Genomic DNA, 12,834 nt, shown 5'->3' with positions numbered 1-12,834 from the left:
GAGCCCCAGGAGGAGGAGCCAGTAGCAGGGCAGCCATCAGGAGAGCATTGACATGCTCTGGTCTGGTAAACTCACTAGTCTGGGAGACTCATGTCCCAAGACTGCCAGACTAGGAAGGTCCAACATGTAATGAAAATGCCTAGGGATTCTGATGTTCTTTCATAAGCTGCAAATTGCTTGGCCCGTGTAAGTATTTTATCCAACAGTTGTGATTTGTAGAGGTTTGCATTTACAGGACCCAGCTGAAGTTGAGACTCTATACAAACATATAGTAAGAAGTTGGTTCGTACCACACACACTTTATAGTTTTAATAAACAACACAGACGAAGGGCTGGAGAGGAAACAGGTAAAGTGAGGTCAAGTTTGTTGGCTAAAGTCTCATGCCAGAGATTCCTGAGTCCCACCCCAGAGCCCTCTTCACTACGCACACGTAGTGTGCCTCACACTTCTGTTCTACATTCCCCAGAAGGACACTGAATGACAATAAAAAAAAATTGTGCTTCAGTGTTTGAGAGAGTGTTTTTTTTTTTTTTTTTTTTAAATTAGAAATTATGGGTGAAATTCTAACTTCATTGACATCAGAGGGAGTTTTGCCATGGACTTTAATAATACGAGGATTTATTAAAATAAATGCTCTGGCTTCCCCTCCCCATTCATGCAGATTATTGCAATTCTAAAGTAATTATGAATAATTATTGACTTCAGTTGAAATACTGCATATAGAGTGGCAGTATCTTCTGGTCCTGAATGTACAAAGAAGCCAAAGTGTGTAACATTATAGGTTGTAATTTGGTAATTGATTAGGGGAGTGAGGGGAAGGGCGTGTTTGCAGCATCAGGCTTTAGAAACTACTGGACAGGTTTGTCTAGATTTTATAAAATATATATGAGAAAATGTCATAAGTTCTTGCCTAAATCAGTTGAAATACTTTAGAAAGCAGCCATTAGAAATTCTACCTACAGTAGTCTAAGTTTCTTATATATGATCGTTTGTGTTTCCATGTGGCTTTTTAGTGCATGTCTTCGTTCACTGACTCTTGAGTACAAGCTAACTTAATTTCTATCTTTTCATTCATAGTAGAGGTGAGGGCAAACTGGGCCATTCTTTTCCACAGAAGCCTCCACTGTATAGTAATGAGCACACTTCCATGGGGAAAAATGGTCTTTGAATACTGATGTGGTCCTGGCAACTTTTCACAAACACCTTAAACTGTTCAGCACCTATGCTGCAAAAAAATGTAGCACCTCAGTCATGTAATACTTTGTCTGAAACTGATTTTTTCCATTAGTTGAGAGGTCTACCTACTCCCTTTACCCATTTTCCTGCATGATAGTGATGTTTGGTATTTTTATGTTGTTTCAAAGGGAGTGTGGAAAATAATACAGAAAACAAACAGTAATCTGATTTGCATTGTAAACTACCTAATCTTTCGTTTAAGTGGGGAAAAACTGGAAGCTTGCTTATAAATATTTACAAAGACAATTTGATTTATTAAACTGTTAAAATATTTGTTCATTGAACAATCTTCCTTTGTTAATGTGAGATTTAGGTTAATTAGACAGTGTTTTCTTGTTAAAATTCACTTGGAATATAAATGATTTGAAAGTTGTTGGTGAGGAACCATTTGGCATTTAATCATTTTTCCCTTTTCTGTTTTCTAGAAGCTTTTTTTATATCTTAAGTATGTAAAGTAAAAGTGCTGTAATTTTATATTGATATTAACTGTCACATTATAGATAATGGGTGACCAAGTTCAACTGTAGAAGCCATATAATTATAAATCTAATATCATATTGAGACAATTATTCTCTCTCGTAAAAGGGTCAGTTTATACATTCTAATGATAAAGCTTCTTTAAAGAAAGAGAATTTTTGTGTTGGATCAGCTTTGTCACAAAAGGTGTAATGGTGGAAAAGATTTAATGTAGAGATCATATCTGGTAAAGCTGTGCTTCTGATTTTTGGCTTGCATGGATTGAATAATCTTTCTATCCTTGGAACACATTTACTTCTAAACTCTGTTTTTTAAAATTTTTGTGTGTGTGTGTGTGTGTATTTTGAATCTTTGTTTATAAAAATGCTTCATTGTTTCTATATTGTCACTACAGTGTTCCTATTGCAACACATATACAATAATACTAAATGTTAAGAAATGCTTATGGTGGGTTCTGGACATCTTTGTCCACTAACTTCCCCTAAAACAAAGAGGTGTCAAAAATCATTTTAGCCACAGATCCCAACTTTCAGGGCACAGATATTAACCTTCGGCATACCTGTCAGTCTCCAGAAAACCGGGAGTACACACATGTTATATTGCAGCCCTACCCCTCCCTCATTGGCAGTTGGGCCAAGTGAACTAACGAAACTTGTAGTTTTCTGTTACTTGGGATCCTCCTGGAAATCTCATGAAGTTTTGTAACATTCTGGGTAGGTTGTTAGCATTGGGGGTTGAATGTGGGGTCTCTGGATCTAATGTATGAACATGTGCTGCCTGTATTAAAAGTCCCGAATCTCTACATCAAGGCTGTAGCAGGCTCATCAATCTCTAGCTGGCGTTAATTTTCTACTTTTAAATGTGGAGGTGAGGGTAGAGTTTAGGGTTATCAAGGTGCTCACATTTAAAAACATAACTGAAAGATCCCCTTGTGGTTCTCCATGTCACTTACTGGTTACACTATAATCCATGTGATTAGCAGCCCAGTATTTCTGTTTCATTGTAAAGCCATAGTAACCCAGGCAATAATTATTGGGAAAACCCAACACAGGTAGCATTGTCTTTCCATGTAGGGAATTTTCCCAGAATTTTCTTTTTAAATAGTTGTGGGGATCAGGGATTGCTCCCATTGAAATGGTGGGGGAATTTGACCCTGCTCCTTATATTTATGAATCTGCCTCCTATTATAGAAGCCTAATCTTGAAAGAGCTATGCTTCAGATTCACTGTGAAGTGGATCCTCCAGGGTTCACAGTGCGTTGGTTCCTGCCTTGCAAGATAATACAGACTGGATCACTATTATTTTGGACTGGATTGTCTTGTGTGACAGTAGGAGAAGGAGCAGTGCTAAGGTGAGAACTGGCCATGGCCTGACACTCCTTTTGTTATCCTGAAAAATGGCTTTTTGGGGCACAGCTACATTAACCTACTTCTTGCTCCATTAATCTGTTCATCTTAAGTTTCCAGGGTTGCAAAGGAAAATACTCAAAGGACACAGATACAGTCTTCCAATAAAGTAATTGACACAGGAAGTATTTCCTTTCCAAAATAAGGTATCTTTTTATTAAAGTAACTTATAATCCCTAATACAGTATATTCTAAATACAGTATATCTTAAAAATCCTAAAAATCTTAAAGCACAAAATCCCTGAGATATAAATCCCGTGCTGCAAGGTAAAGAGTATTTAAACTACAATAGAATATAGTTTAAATGAGCGAGTCTTGGATGAAGATGCTTGGATGAAGGGCACATAAGTGACAAGTGTCATATTCGTAAGTCCTTGAAATCCAGGACAAAGGATTGCAACAACTGCCTAAAGTGTTCCTGATGGAGTCAGCACTCGCTCCGGTACCAGATCTAAGTCCTGACTTGGTGCCGCGCACCACAGCATTGGCAGAGAATGCTCTGCTGGCACCTATCCCCCTCTATGGCTCAGTCCAAGAAGTGAAGAAGATGGTGTGGGGGAAAGGTGAAGGCTGGGGATGAGCCAAGACCCATGCCAGGCAGCTCAATGCCCTCTTTGGGTATTCAGGTCCCAGCTCAAGTCAAGCATTGTGGTATATCCCATAACTTGTCTGTGAATCTGGGTTGTGATGTAGGCCTCCATTGACATCTGAAACCTTCAGGTATCTCAGGAGATCCTGACACTTTCAGTGCTACCAACACTGGCTCCTTTGGTACCTCAATCTCGGGGTAAACACATCTTGGGATCTCTGTATGCATCCCTGCTTCAGTGGTACTGTTCCCACCATTGCTCACTTGTCTGAAGGCGTCATACATCCACTCTAGAGAGGTAAGATCAGAGGAACCCTCTTTGGTCCCTGCACCTTTGGCACTGAGAGTGGGATTTGAGGCATAGCTTGGCTAAGACCCAGAAGGGTGGGCTCCCCTCCACCCCCAGCAAGAGCAACAAGACCAACCCTTTGCATCTCCGAGGGCTTGATAAAGATTGTAGGACTGATTGGGGCAGAAGTCACTGATCATCAGCCCGTTGTCAATTCTCTCTCTGATCTGTCAGTCTGTGAGGCCCTGACTAAGCCATTTTTCTTGCTCAGGCAGATCTACCTTGATGTGCTATGGCTGGCACTGGTCAGATAAGAGTCACTGCTCTGCCCAATCTTGGTTGTCTGGTAGTGTCTGCATCGAAACCCATCTTAAGGTCCCAAGTGCAGCATTCGGTACTGTGGATACCCATGGAACCCTTGCTGGTTTCCCTTACCTTCCTAGGCTGCTTGCTAAGTGTCAGGAGCCTTAGACAGGTTAGCAGCCTTGCTATCCCAGGCCTCGTCAGTGGCGTCTGAGGGAAAGACCCCATAGGTCCAGGAGAATCTAGGGCAGCAACCTGGGGACCACCAGTGAACATTGAGAGTCCCACAGCAGCAGCATTATCCTCATTGTGTCCGGCTGATGCGGTCATGGGCACCGTGGCCTCCACCATCTCCATTCAGTGAACTTCCTGGCAGCTCCTCTCTCGCTTGTCCATTGAGACTCAGCCATTGATGCAGGACCTTCCCTTATTGTAGAAAGACAGCAAGCTGTATAGTTTCAAGGACTCCCGTGCCACCCTGAAAACATTGAGGCTTTACATCCCTTGACTAGTGCATAAGTGGTTCAAGCCACAACAGCTTCAGGGCCAGGGGAGCCTGGTACTTTTGAATCCCAAAGGCCAAGGGCAATCTATTAAGTTCTGGAGTAGAGGTCAGAGTTCAACACAGCAGTGTTCGACTTGACCTGTGCCACAGAGATCCTGCTGCTAGACAGGTTCCAGATATTTGCAGCACAGAAGCCTCCATGTCCCCCCAATTATGTCCAGGTTTGCCTCAGTCTGCTAGGCCACGTGGCAGCATGCATATATATGTTGTGTGCTATGCAGGCTCTGCATGTGGCCCCTGCAGCATGGCTGGTGATGGTCTATTCTCAATTCAGGGATCGTTTGGAAGAATGTTACTATGCTTCTGACCTTGCTGTCATGGTGGACTAATTGCAAGAAGTCTATAGAGGGAGTTCCCTTCACCAGCCCCTCCCTCCATTGAGTTGATATCATACACCTCTTTGGCACACCGAGTCATCCTACCTCACCTGTCAGGCACGATGTTGAGTCCTGATGGACAACTCAGTCTCAACTCGACAGACAAGGGAAGCATGCTTTATTGGCTTTCTGCCAAGAGACACTCTGTATCTGGGAGTTCTGCATCAGGCACAGAATCCACCGGAAAGTTTGCTATCACCTTAGCATCAAGAGGAGGATAGCAGATCACCTTAGTAGAGACTTCTTCTCTCACTATGAGTGGTTGCTCCTCCCAGAGGTTGGCTGCATTTTTTTCCAGGGGTGGAAAACTCCCCAAGTGCACCTGCTTGCTACCAAGAAAAAACAGGAAATATTTCTGGTTTGCTCTTGGGAAGGCTTGGGCAAGGACTTATTCTCTGATGCTTTCTGCCTGTCATAGTTGGAGAGCTTGATGTACACATTCCTTCTGATTCCACTTACCAGCAAGGTTTTGGCAAATCTCCAGAGAGATCACTTTCAAGATAAAGAGATTTCATTGTAGCTCTTATGTGAGATGAATTGAAAAGTTCTACAGGTTGGTCCTACCTGGTATGGAACTTATAGGACCTGACTGGTCCTGGATGAGGGATTTTGCTGGACCAGGAGAAGTCATTTCTGGCCCCTCTGCTGCGAGCCCTACCTCTTGCGCTGGCCCCAAGGCTTCCCCTCCTAAAGCCCAGCTGGTTCATGCACTGCTCCGCCCCTCACCGCATTGTGGCCCCCCCTCACTGCACCAGGACTCTGTGATCCTGCCAGACCATGGATGTTGCCGGACCAGAGAGTTGAATTTATAGAGGTGCAACCTGTATTTCTTCTATCATTTCTACAGTGTAGATATTTGTAATAAAAACAATATAAATTAAGTAATGTACACTTTGTATTCTGTGTGTTAATTAAAATCAATATAATTGAAAATGCAGAAAAACATTCAATTAATAAATGTTAGTTGGTATTCTACTGTTTAACAATGCGATTAAAACTGCAGTTAATTGACAGCCTTATAATGAATTAATGTTTCTAAATTATGGGTAATAGCTTCTCATGATATTCATCCAGTGTTGTAGACACAAACTTTTAAGGACAGAAGGGACCATCAGAGTTATCTAGTTTGGTCTACTGTACGTTGCAGGCCACAGAACCTCAATGACCCAGTCCTGTAATAGACCCTTAACCTCTGGCTAAGTTAGTGAAGTCCTCAAATCATGCTTTAAAGCAGGAGTGGGGAATCTTTTTAGAGTCCGGGGCCACTGACCCACAGAAAAATCAGTCGGAAGCCGCACAAGTGAGAAGCAAAAAAACCCTCCTCACTGTGGCTCCCCAACTGAGGAGAAAGACAATCCCCACATTCCCTTCGCACACCAGAGCTGGGGAGTTGGGGGCTAGCCTAGTAGATTTTGTGCGCTTCAGCCCCTGAAGGACATCAGGGTGGCTGGAGCACCCAATGCTAGGCAGGGTCCTGATCCTTGGAGGCCAAATTCAGGCAAGCTGAGGGCTGCATCTGGCCCCCGGGCCTGAGGTTCCCCACCCCTGGTTTAAAGACTTAGTTACAGAGAATCTACCATTTACACTAGCTTAACCTGTACCATGACCAAGAGTTAATTTTATAATTGTGCAAAATGTTTGGTGTAGAAAATGCACTCATTTTTAAGTATGTGATGTTTCTACAAATTCTCTAAAATTCTTGATTAAAGCAGCATTTTCAATATTGCTTTGATTTTCTGCATCTGTAATACACTGTGTACCAAAAGAAAGAATATAGTACGTGCATATTAATAATAGCTGTCAAAGAGAACAAACTTATTAATATCAGATTCTTGGATAAAGCTGTAATAAAATGGATTAAACAATATTCACATGTAATTCTACTGTTGTGTGGAAAAGAGATGGAGGAAAGAGGTAGAAAGAGAAACCTGGTAGATGTGTGTTTTCAGTTGCAGAACTCTCCTACTATAAATCTGCTGTGTGTGTGTGTGTAATTGATCTTTTTTTTTTTTTTTTTTTTTTTTTTTAACTTCGGGATGGTACTCTCTTTAAAGACGACAACAGAAATAAAAGAACATAAAAACCCAGCTAGTATTTTTTTTAATTTTGTTGGGTCTTCAGTCTTATATAAAACTTCTTTTCCATTCTGAGAGCTATGACAATGAAAATAATTCTCTTGAATGTGTACAACATCAGCAAAATCTGGGTTCTGATCCTGCAAACATATATACAGATGAATTATTTTACTCGATGAATAAAGATAGGTTTGTGTGTTTGTTTTCAGGATCAAGGTCCAGACTTCCATTGTATCTTGAAAGAGTGATGGTAAGAGGGGCCATGGAAGTTATTCTGTCCAGAAAACAATTCTATCCCGGGAAGAATGTGGAGGTTTTTAAAGACTTGTTTTTGTTCTGATGTGGAATGGAAATGAGACCTTTTAAACTTCTTTTCCAAAAGCCCCTGGGAGATGGGAGATCCATGTTTCACTTCCTGTTCTGTTTGATTCAGCGCAGAGAGTTGAACACGATTCGCAAGTGAATGCCCTAACTGCAAGGCTATTATTACCTATTTCTTTTTTTCTCACGCTGATTTTGATGAGAAATTCCACCCTGGACCTGAGACACTTTCCAGACTAAATTTTCATGGTAATTGACTTTGTCTACCCAAGATGTATCATTTTTGGACAGAAAAAAATGGTTGAAATGTTTTTGGCCAGCTCTGCTGACTACAGCCCATTGAAATCAACAGTGCAGTATCTCACTTTTAATGTAAAAGTATTGCCCCTGAGGATAACCTACCCATGTCATAGTCCAACTTGAATTTCAGATCAATAGTTTGTGCTAGTCACAGGGGCTGTGTCTAGATTGGCAAGTTTTTCTGGAAAATCAGCCACTTTTCTGGAAAAACTTGCCAGCTGTCTACACTGGCCTCTTGAATTTCCGGAAGAGCACTGACGATCTCATGTAAGATCGTCAGTGCTTTTCCGGAAGTACTATGCTGCTCCCGTTCGGGCAAAAGTCTTTTTCCGAAAGACTTTTGCGCAAAAGGGCCAGTGTAGACAGCACAGTACTGTTTTCCGCAAAAATGCCCCGATCGCGAAAATGGCAATCGGGGCTTTTTTGCAGAAAACCGCGTCTAGATTGGCCACGAATGCTTTTCCACAAAAAGTGCTTTTGCGGAAAAGCATCCTGCCAATCTAGACGCGCTTTTCTGAAAATGCTTTTAACGGAAAACTTTTCCGTTAAAAGCATTTTCGGAAAATCATGCCAGTGTAGACGTAGCCATGCTGTATTAATAATATGAAAAGCTGAAGTATGTTATTTTTAAACAGATTAGTTGTAATCCATGGCCAAGCTGACAGTTTAATTTTCAATTGTGACAAACAGGACCTGAACTAGCTATCCTTCTCTACCCCATATTTCTGCCAACGTAAACATGTCTGCTAATTTCCCCCTAAGTTTTCTCATGCATTTCTGGCAAAATAAATTCTGTTAATAATGGTTGAGGTCAGAAAGTGTACCATAATGCAAAATATGCATAAATACATTTTTAATGATTGGATGCTGTAATTCATAAATCTAATGTCAAGTTGATAATGCTTTTCTTTGGGGGAAAAATATATATTTTTAATGGGATTTTTATTATTGTGGCTTGATGCTCTATGTGTGTGTGTGTGTGTGTGTGTGTGTATGAATATAATATAATAATCATATAATATAATATGAGCCAGAGTGATAATAAGAGAGCTTATTTTATTTGTGATATTGCTATGAAGGAAAAAAAAATTAGATATCAGATACTATTAATACTTAATCTGATAAGGAGATGCTCCCTTTTGGCTAAGATATCAGAAGCATTAATGAATTTTTTCCTCATTTCATTTTGGCTCTTTTTTATATAATATATGAAAATAAGAAAGTAAATCCCCATTGAAAATTCATTTCCCCTGGTTTTCTCATTCAATTAGGAGATCTTAACTGTACCTGTACATCTGAACACTGTTAAGAAGTGAAGTGCATAAACATTAAGGAATACAATTGAGACATTTCAATTGTAATTCTTTCCCTCTGGGGCTTTGTTTCAAAAGAGCTTGCTTTAATGTCAAGAGCAGAATTTTCAAAGATGGATAGCATGGGGTGATGAAAACTGGACACGGATGATAGAATTTCCTGTAATAACTGTTCATACTTAAGGAAGCCATATGTATGTGCTTGAGCACAGCACAGACATGTGCAGGTTTTTTGATGGTCAACTGTTGCGACCTCTTGGAAACAATAAATTTCAAATCTTAATGCTGGAAAACAATGTTTTTCATCTAATTTCCAATCTAAAGCTACACAAACCCTGTTTGTCAGAATAAATTAATGCACTGCTAATATGTATCTAAAAGCTGTCATGAACTCATAGAATCCTACTATTGTGAGATGTTCTCTTAATGTGTAAGTAACTGATATTAGCACAGTTATTTACCTTGTTGTGATTGCTCCATATTTGCACAGGCTGCATGTGAATTGGAATACTTTTTTGAATGCTAATAGCCTTTGCTGTTTTTAAACAAAATGTCTTTTGTATGAAAACTCTTTATATGTACATTCTATGCCTCTAACAGCTTTAAAGCACTTTGTGCCTTCCTCATGTGGCACTTCTTTTGGATCTGGAAAGGCCCACAAAGGAGATTAGAGAGCTTTAGGGCTGCCTGTCTAAATTAAAAACAAGCAGTCCTGTGGCACCTTAGGGTGCATCTACACAGCACCCTAAATTTGAAATAAGATATACAATTTTGCAAATTGTACGGCTTATTTTGAATCTATTTCGAAATAGCTTATTTCGTCATTTGGTGCCGTCTGCACAGTGCCAAATTTCGAAATACAGTGCTATTTCAAGCCATCTCTTACTCCTCGTACAATGAGGTTTACAGGGATGGTGATATAGCATGTCCGCTATATTTCAAAATAGTGGATGCGTTCAAAAGAAACAGGGTAGCTATTTTGGGATACGTCTGGTATCCCAAAATAACTTTGCTGTGTAGACATACCCTAAGAGACTAACAGATACTCATCACATGAGTTTTTGTGGGTAAAACCCACTTCATCAGATGAGTAGATAAGATAAGTTAAGACAATTTTCTTAAGGCTGACATTGCCCTCTGGCTCACCCTCTATATCATGGTTTGCATGGGGGGCCTTGGATAGCATCTTTATGGGTGTTTGTGGTGTAGGAATCCTACCTGTACCTTGCTCAGTCCTTTTTTACTTGGCATAAAGATGCCAGAGTGGGGTGAGATTATCACCCTAACTATGTAAATGTTTTCTCCCCTCTCCCCCTTCAGAATGAACAAATAATTCTCTTATTTGAAGTGTTGTCATTTATGTGACAGAGTAGAACAGCAGAGTGGAAGGCTGCTAAGCCTTCCCTCGTGTGTGTAGAGAGGATTGATAATGGACGAGAAACTGGAATTGGCAAAAGAGAGACTTCATGTATATGAAAGTTCAGTAAACGTTCCTTATGTTGCAAGACAGTAACCAATCTTTTCTGGCTACAATGCCATGCTTTTTAGTTGTCATTTTGATGTGGTCTCTGAAGTTGTAAACCTCAGCCTATCTACGACCCTCGGTTGATGGAGTGAGATAGCAGACCATAGTAACAAACTTGCGTGCTTTCATTTTAACCCCCTTTTCTGTGCCCTCTTTCTTTAGCTAGTTATCATCTATGTATCCTTTTTCCATGCTTACTCTGAGTACCTCTCAGTTGCTAAATCCCTTTCCTGATCTTAACCCCCAAGCCTTTTGCCTTTCTAAGTCTTTTCTAAGACTCTTCACTATTTTAGTGAAGTTTATAAACTACATCCCCTTAAAGCATTTAAAATAAAGCATAATGAAATAATACCCTTAAAACTTCTGATTCTCAAGTAACCCCATTATTTTATTGTACTTTCCCTCATCTTTCTTCATCCCTTATTTTTTGTCTTAACCTGGGTTGTAAGGTCTTTGGGGAAGGTACTTCATCTGTATTGCTAAGATCCATGCACAGTTGCTGTACAGGAGACATTCTAAACAGTAAATATGTTCTCTTATTGCTGGTCAGTGCCTTAGGTCAGTGTTTCTCAACCAGTGGTACGCATACCCATAGGAGTATAGTGATAGAAATGTAGCCGTGTTAGTCTGGTGTAGCTGAAACAAAATACAGGACTATGTAGCACTTTAAAGACTAACAAGATGGTTTACTAGATGATGAGCTTTCGTGGGCCAGACCCACTTCCTCAGATCAAATAGTGGAAGAATATTGTCACAACCATATATACCAAAGGATACAATTAAAAAAAGAACACATATGAAAAGGACAAATCAAATTTCAGAACAGAAGGCGGATGCGGGGGGAGGGCGGGAGGTAAATGTCTGTGAGCTAATGGTATTAGAGGTATCCCCCTTCTGTTCTGAAATTTATTCTGAATTTCATATGTGTTCATTTTTTTAATTGTATCCTTTGGTATATATGGTTGTGACTATTTTCTTCCACTATTTGATCTGAGGAAGTGGGTCTGGTCCACGAAAGCTCATCATCTAATAAACCATCTTGTTAGTCTTTAAAGTGCTACATAGTCCTGTATTTCCCTTAGGAGTATGTGAGAGAAGTCTAGGGGGGTTCGTCAACACAGGTGAAATTTGGCAAAAAATGTCCAGGATTTTGCCCTGCAAAGCGGACCCCATTGCTCCTTCCCCATGGCGTGCTGCAGAGAGGAGCTAAAAGGCGGTGAAGCGACACAATAAGCTTTGCTCCAAAGGAACCTCCCCCCCATAGGTGGCGTGGGGAGGCAGTTGCCCTCAGGTGGCATGCTAGGGGGCACCAGGCTGGGATGGGAGCGCAGCCCCATGTGGTGAGCTTGGTGCTGGTGGGCCACTTGCTCCCTGCAGACAGGCTGCTGAGGCAGGGCCAGGTGCCTGGAGCAGGCACTTCAAAGGTAGGGTTACCTTACGTCCGGTGCCTGGTTCTGGGGGGCAGGAGCATTGGGTTAGAGCTGTGGGGCTGGCGGTGCCTGGCTCTGGGGGTACTTATACTTTTTTTTTTAAAGGGGGTACTTCAAAAAAAATATTGAGAAACCGTGCCTTTGGTCCACTGTGTTGAAATTAACAAAAGGTTGTTGAAGGCTGAAGTTGGTCAGATCAGTTAGGTAAGAAGCCTCCATCCTCTCTCTAAGTTTAACAGAAAACAAGTAGGTTTGTTCTGCTTGTGTTTATTCGGAAGAGTAGAAACAAAATACCGGTGTAGTCGTTTTTCTGTCCTGCCCTCTAAGTCCATGTTTCAAAATACTCTATTACTTACTTCCTGTGGACAAGGAACAAGCTGTGCATATCTATACCCAAGGAAGAAACACCAGGATAGATGGAAAACTGTTAGGCTACCTCTAGACTGGCATGATTTTCTGCAAATGCTTTTAACAGAAAAATTTTTCAGTTAAAAGCATTTGCGGAAAAGAGCGTCTAGATTGGCACGGACGCTTTTGCACGAAAGCACTTTTTGCGGAAAAGCATCCGTGCCAATCTAGACGCAGTTTTGCGCAAGAAAGCCCCGATTGCCATTTTCGCCAGTGGGG

General features: G+C 40.9%; 1 protein-coding gene across 5 annotated transcripts in view; it reads left to right on the top strand.

The window, feature by feature from the left end:
- VPS50 (VPS50 subunit of EARP/GARPII complex) overlaps window positions 1-12,834 on the top strand; it is a 177,208-nt gene that overhangs the window by 39,198 nt on the left and 125,176 nt on the right. The window contains exon 1 of one of the 5 annotated variants that reach the window (XM_089776703.1): window positions 2,084-3,065. The exons of the other annotated variants lie outside the window; for them this stretch is intronic. Within the exon in view, the coding sequence (XP_089632829.1) occupies window positions 2,926-3,065 (140 nt within the window). The 5' untranslated portion in view covers window positions 2,084-2,925. Of the gene's footprint in view, window positions 1-2,083; window positions 3,066-12,834 lie in introns of those variants that run through there. 5 annotated transcript variants of the gene reach the window in all.

This window comes from Pelodiscus sinensis, chromosome 2 (assembly GCF_052426305.1).
Source record: "Pelodiscus sinensis isolate ZL-2025 chromosome 2, ASM5242630v1, whole genome shotgun sequence".
Classification (NCBI taxonomy): Eukaryota; Metazoa; Chordata; order Testudines; family Trionychidae; genus Pelodiscus; species Pelodiscus sinensis.
The sequence above is the reverse complement of the archived record's forward strand: the minus strand, read 5'-3'. Positions and strand labels throughout refer to the sequence as shown.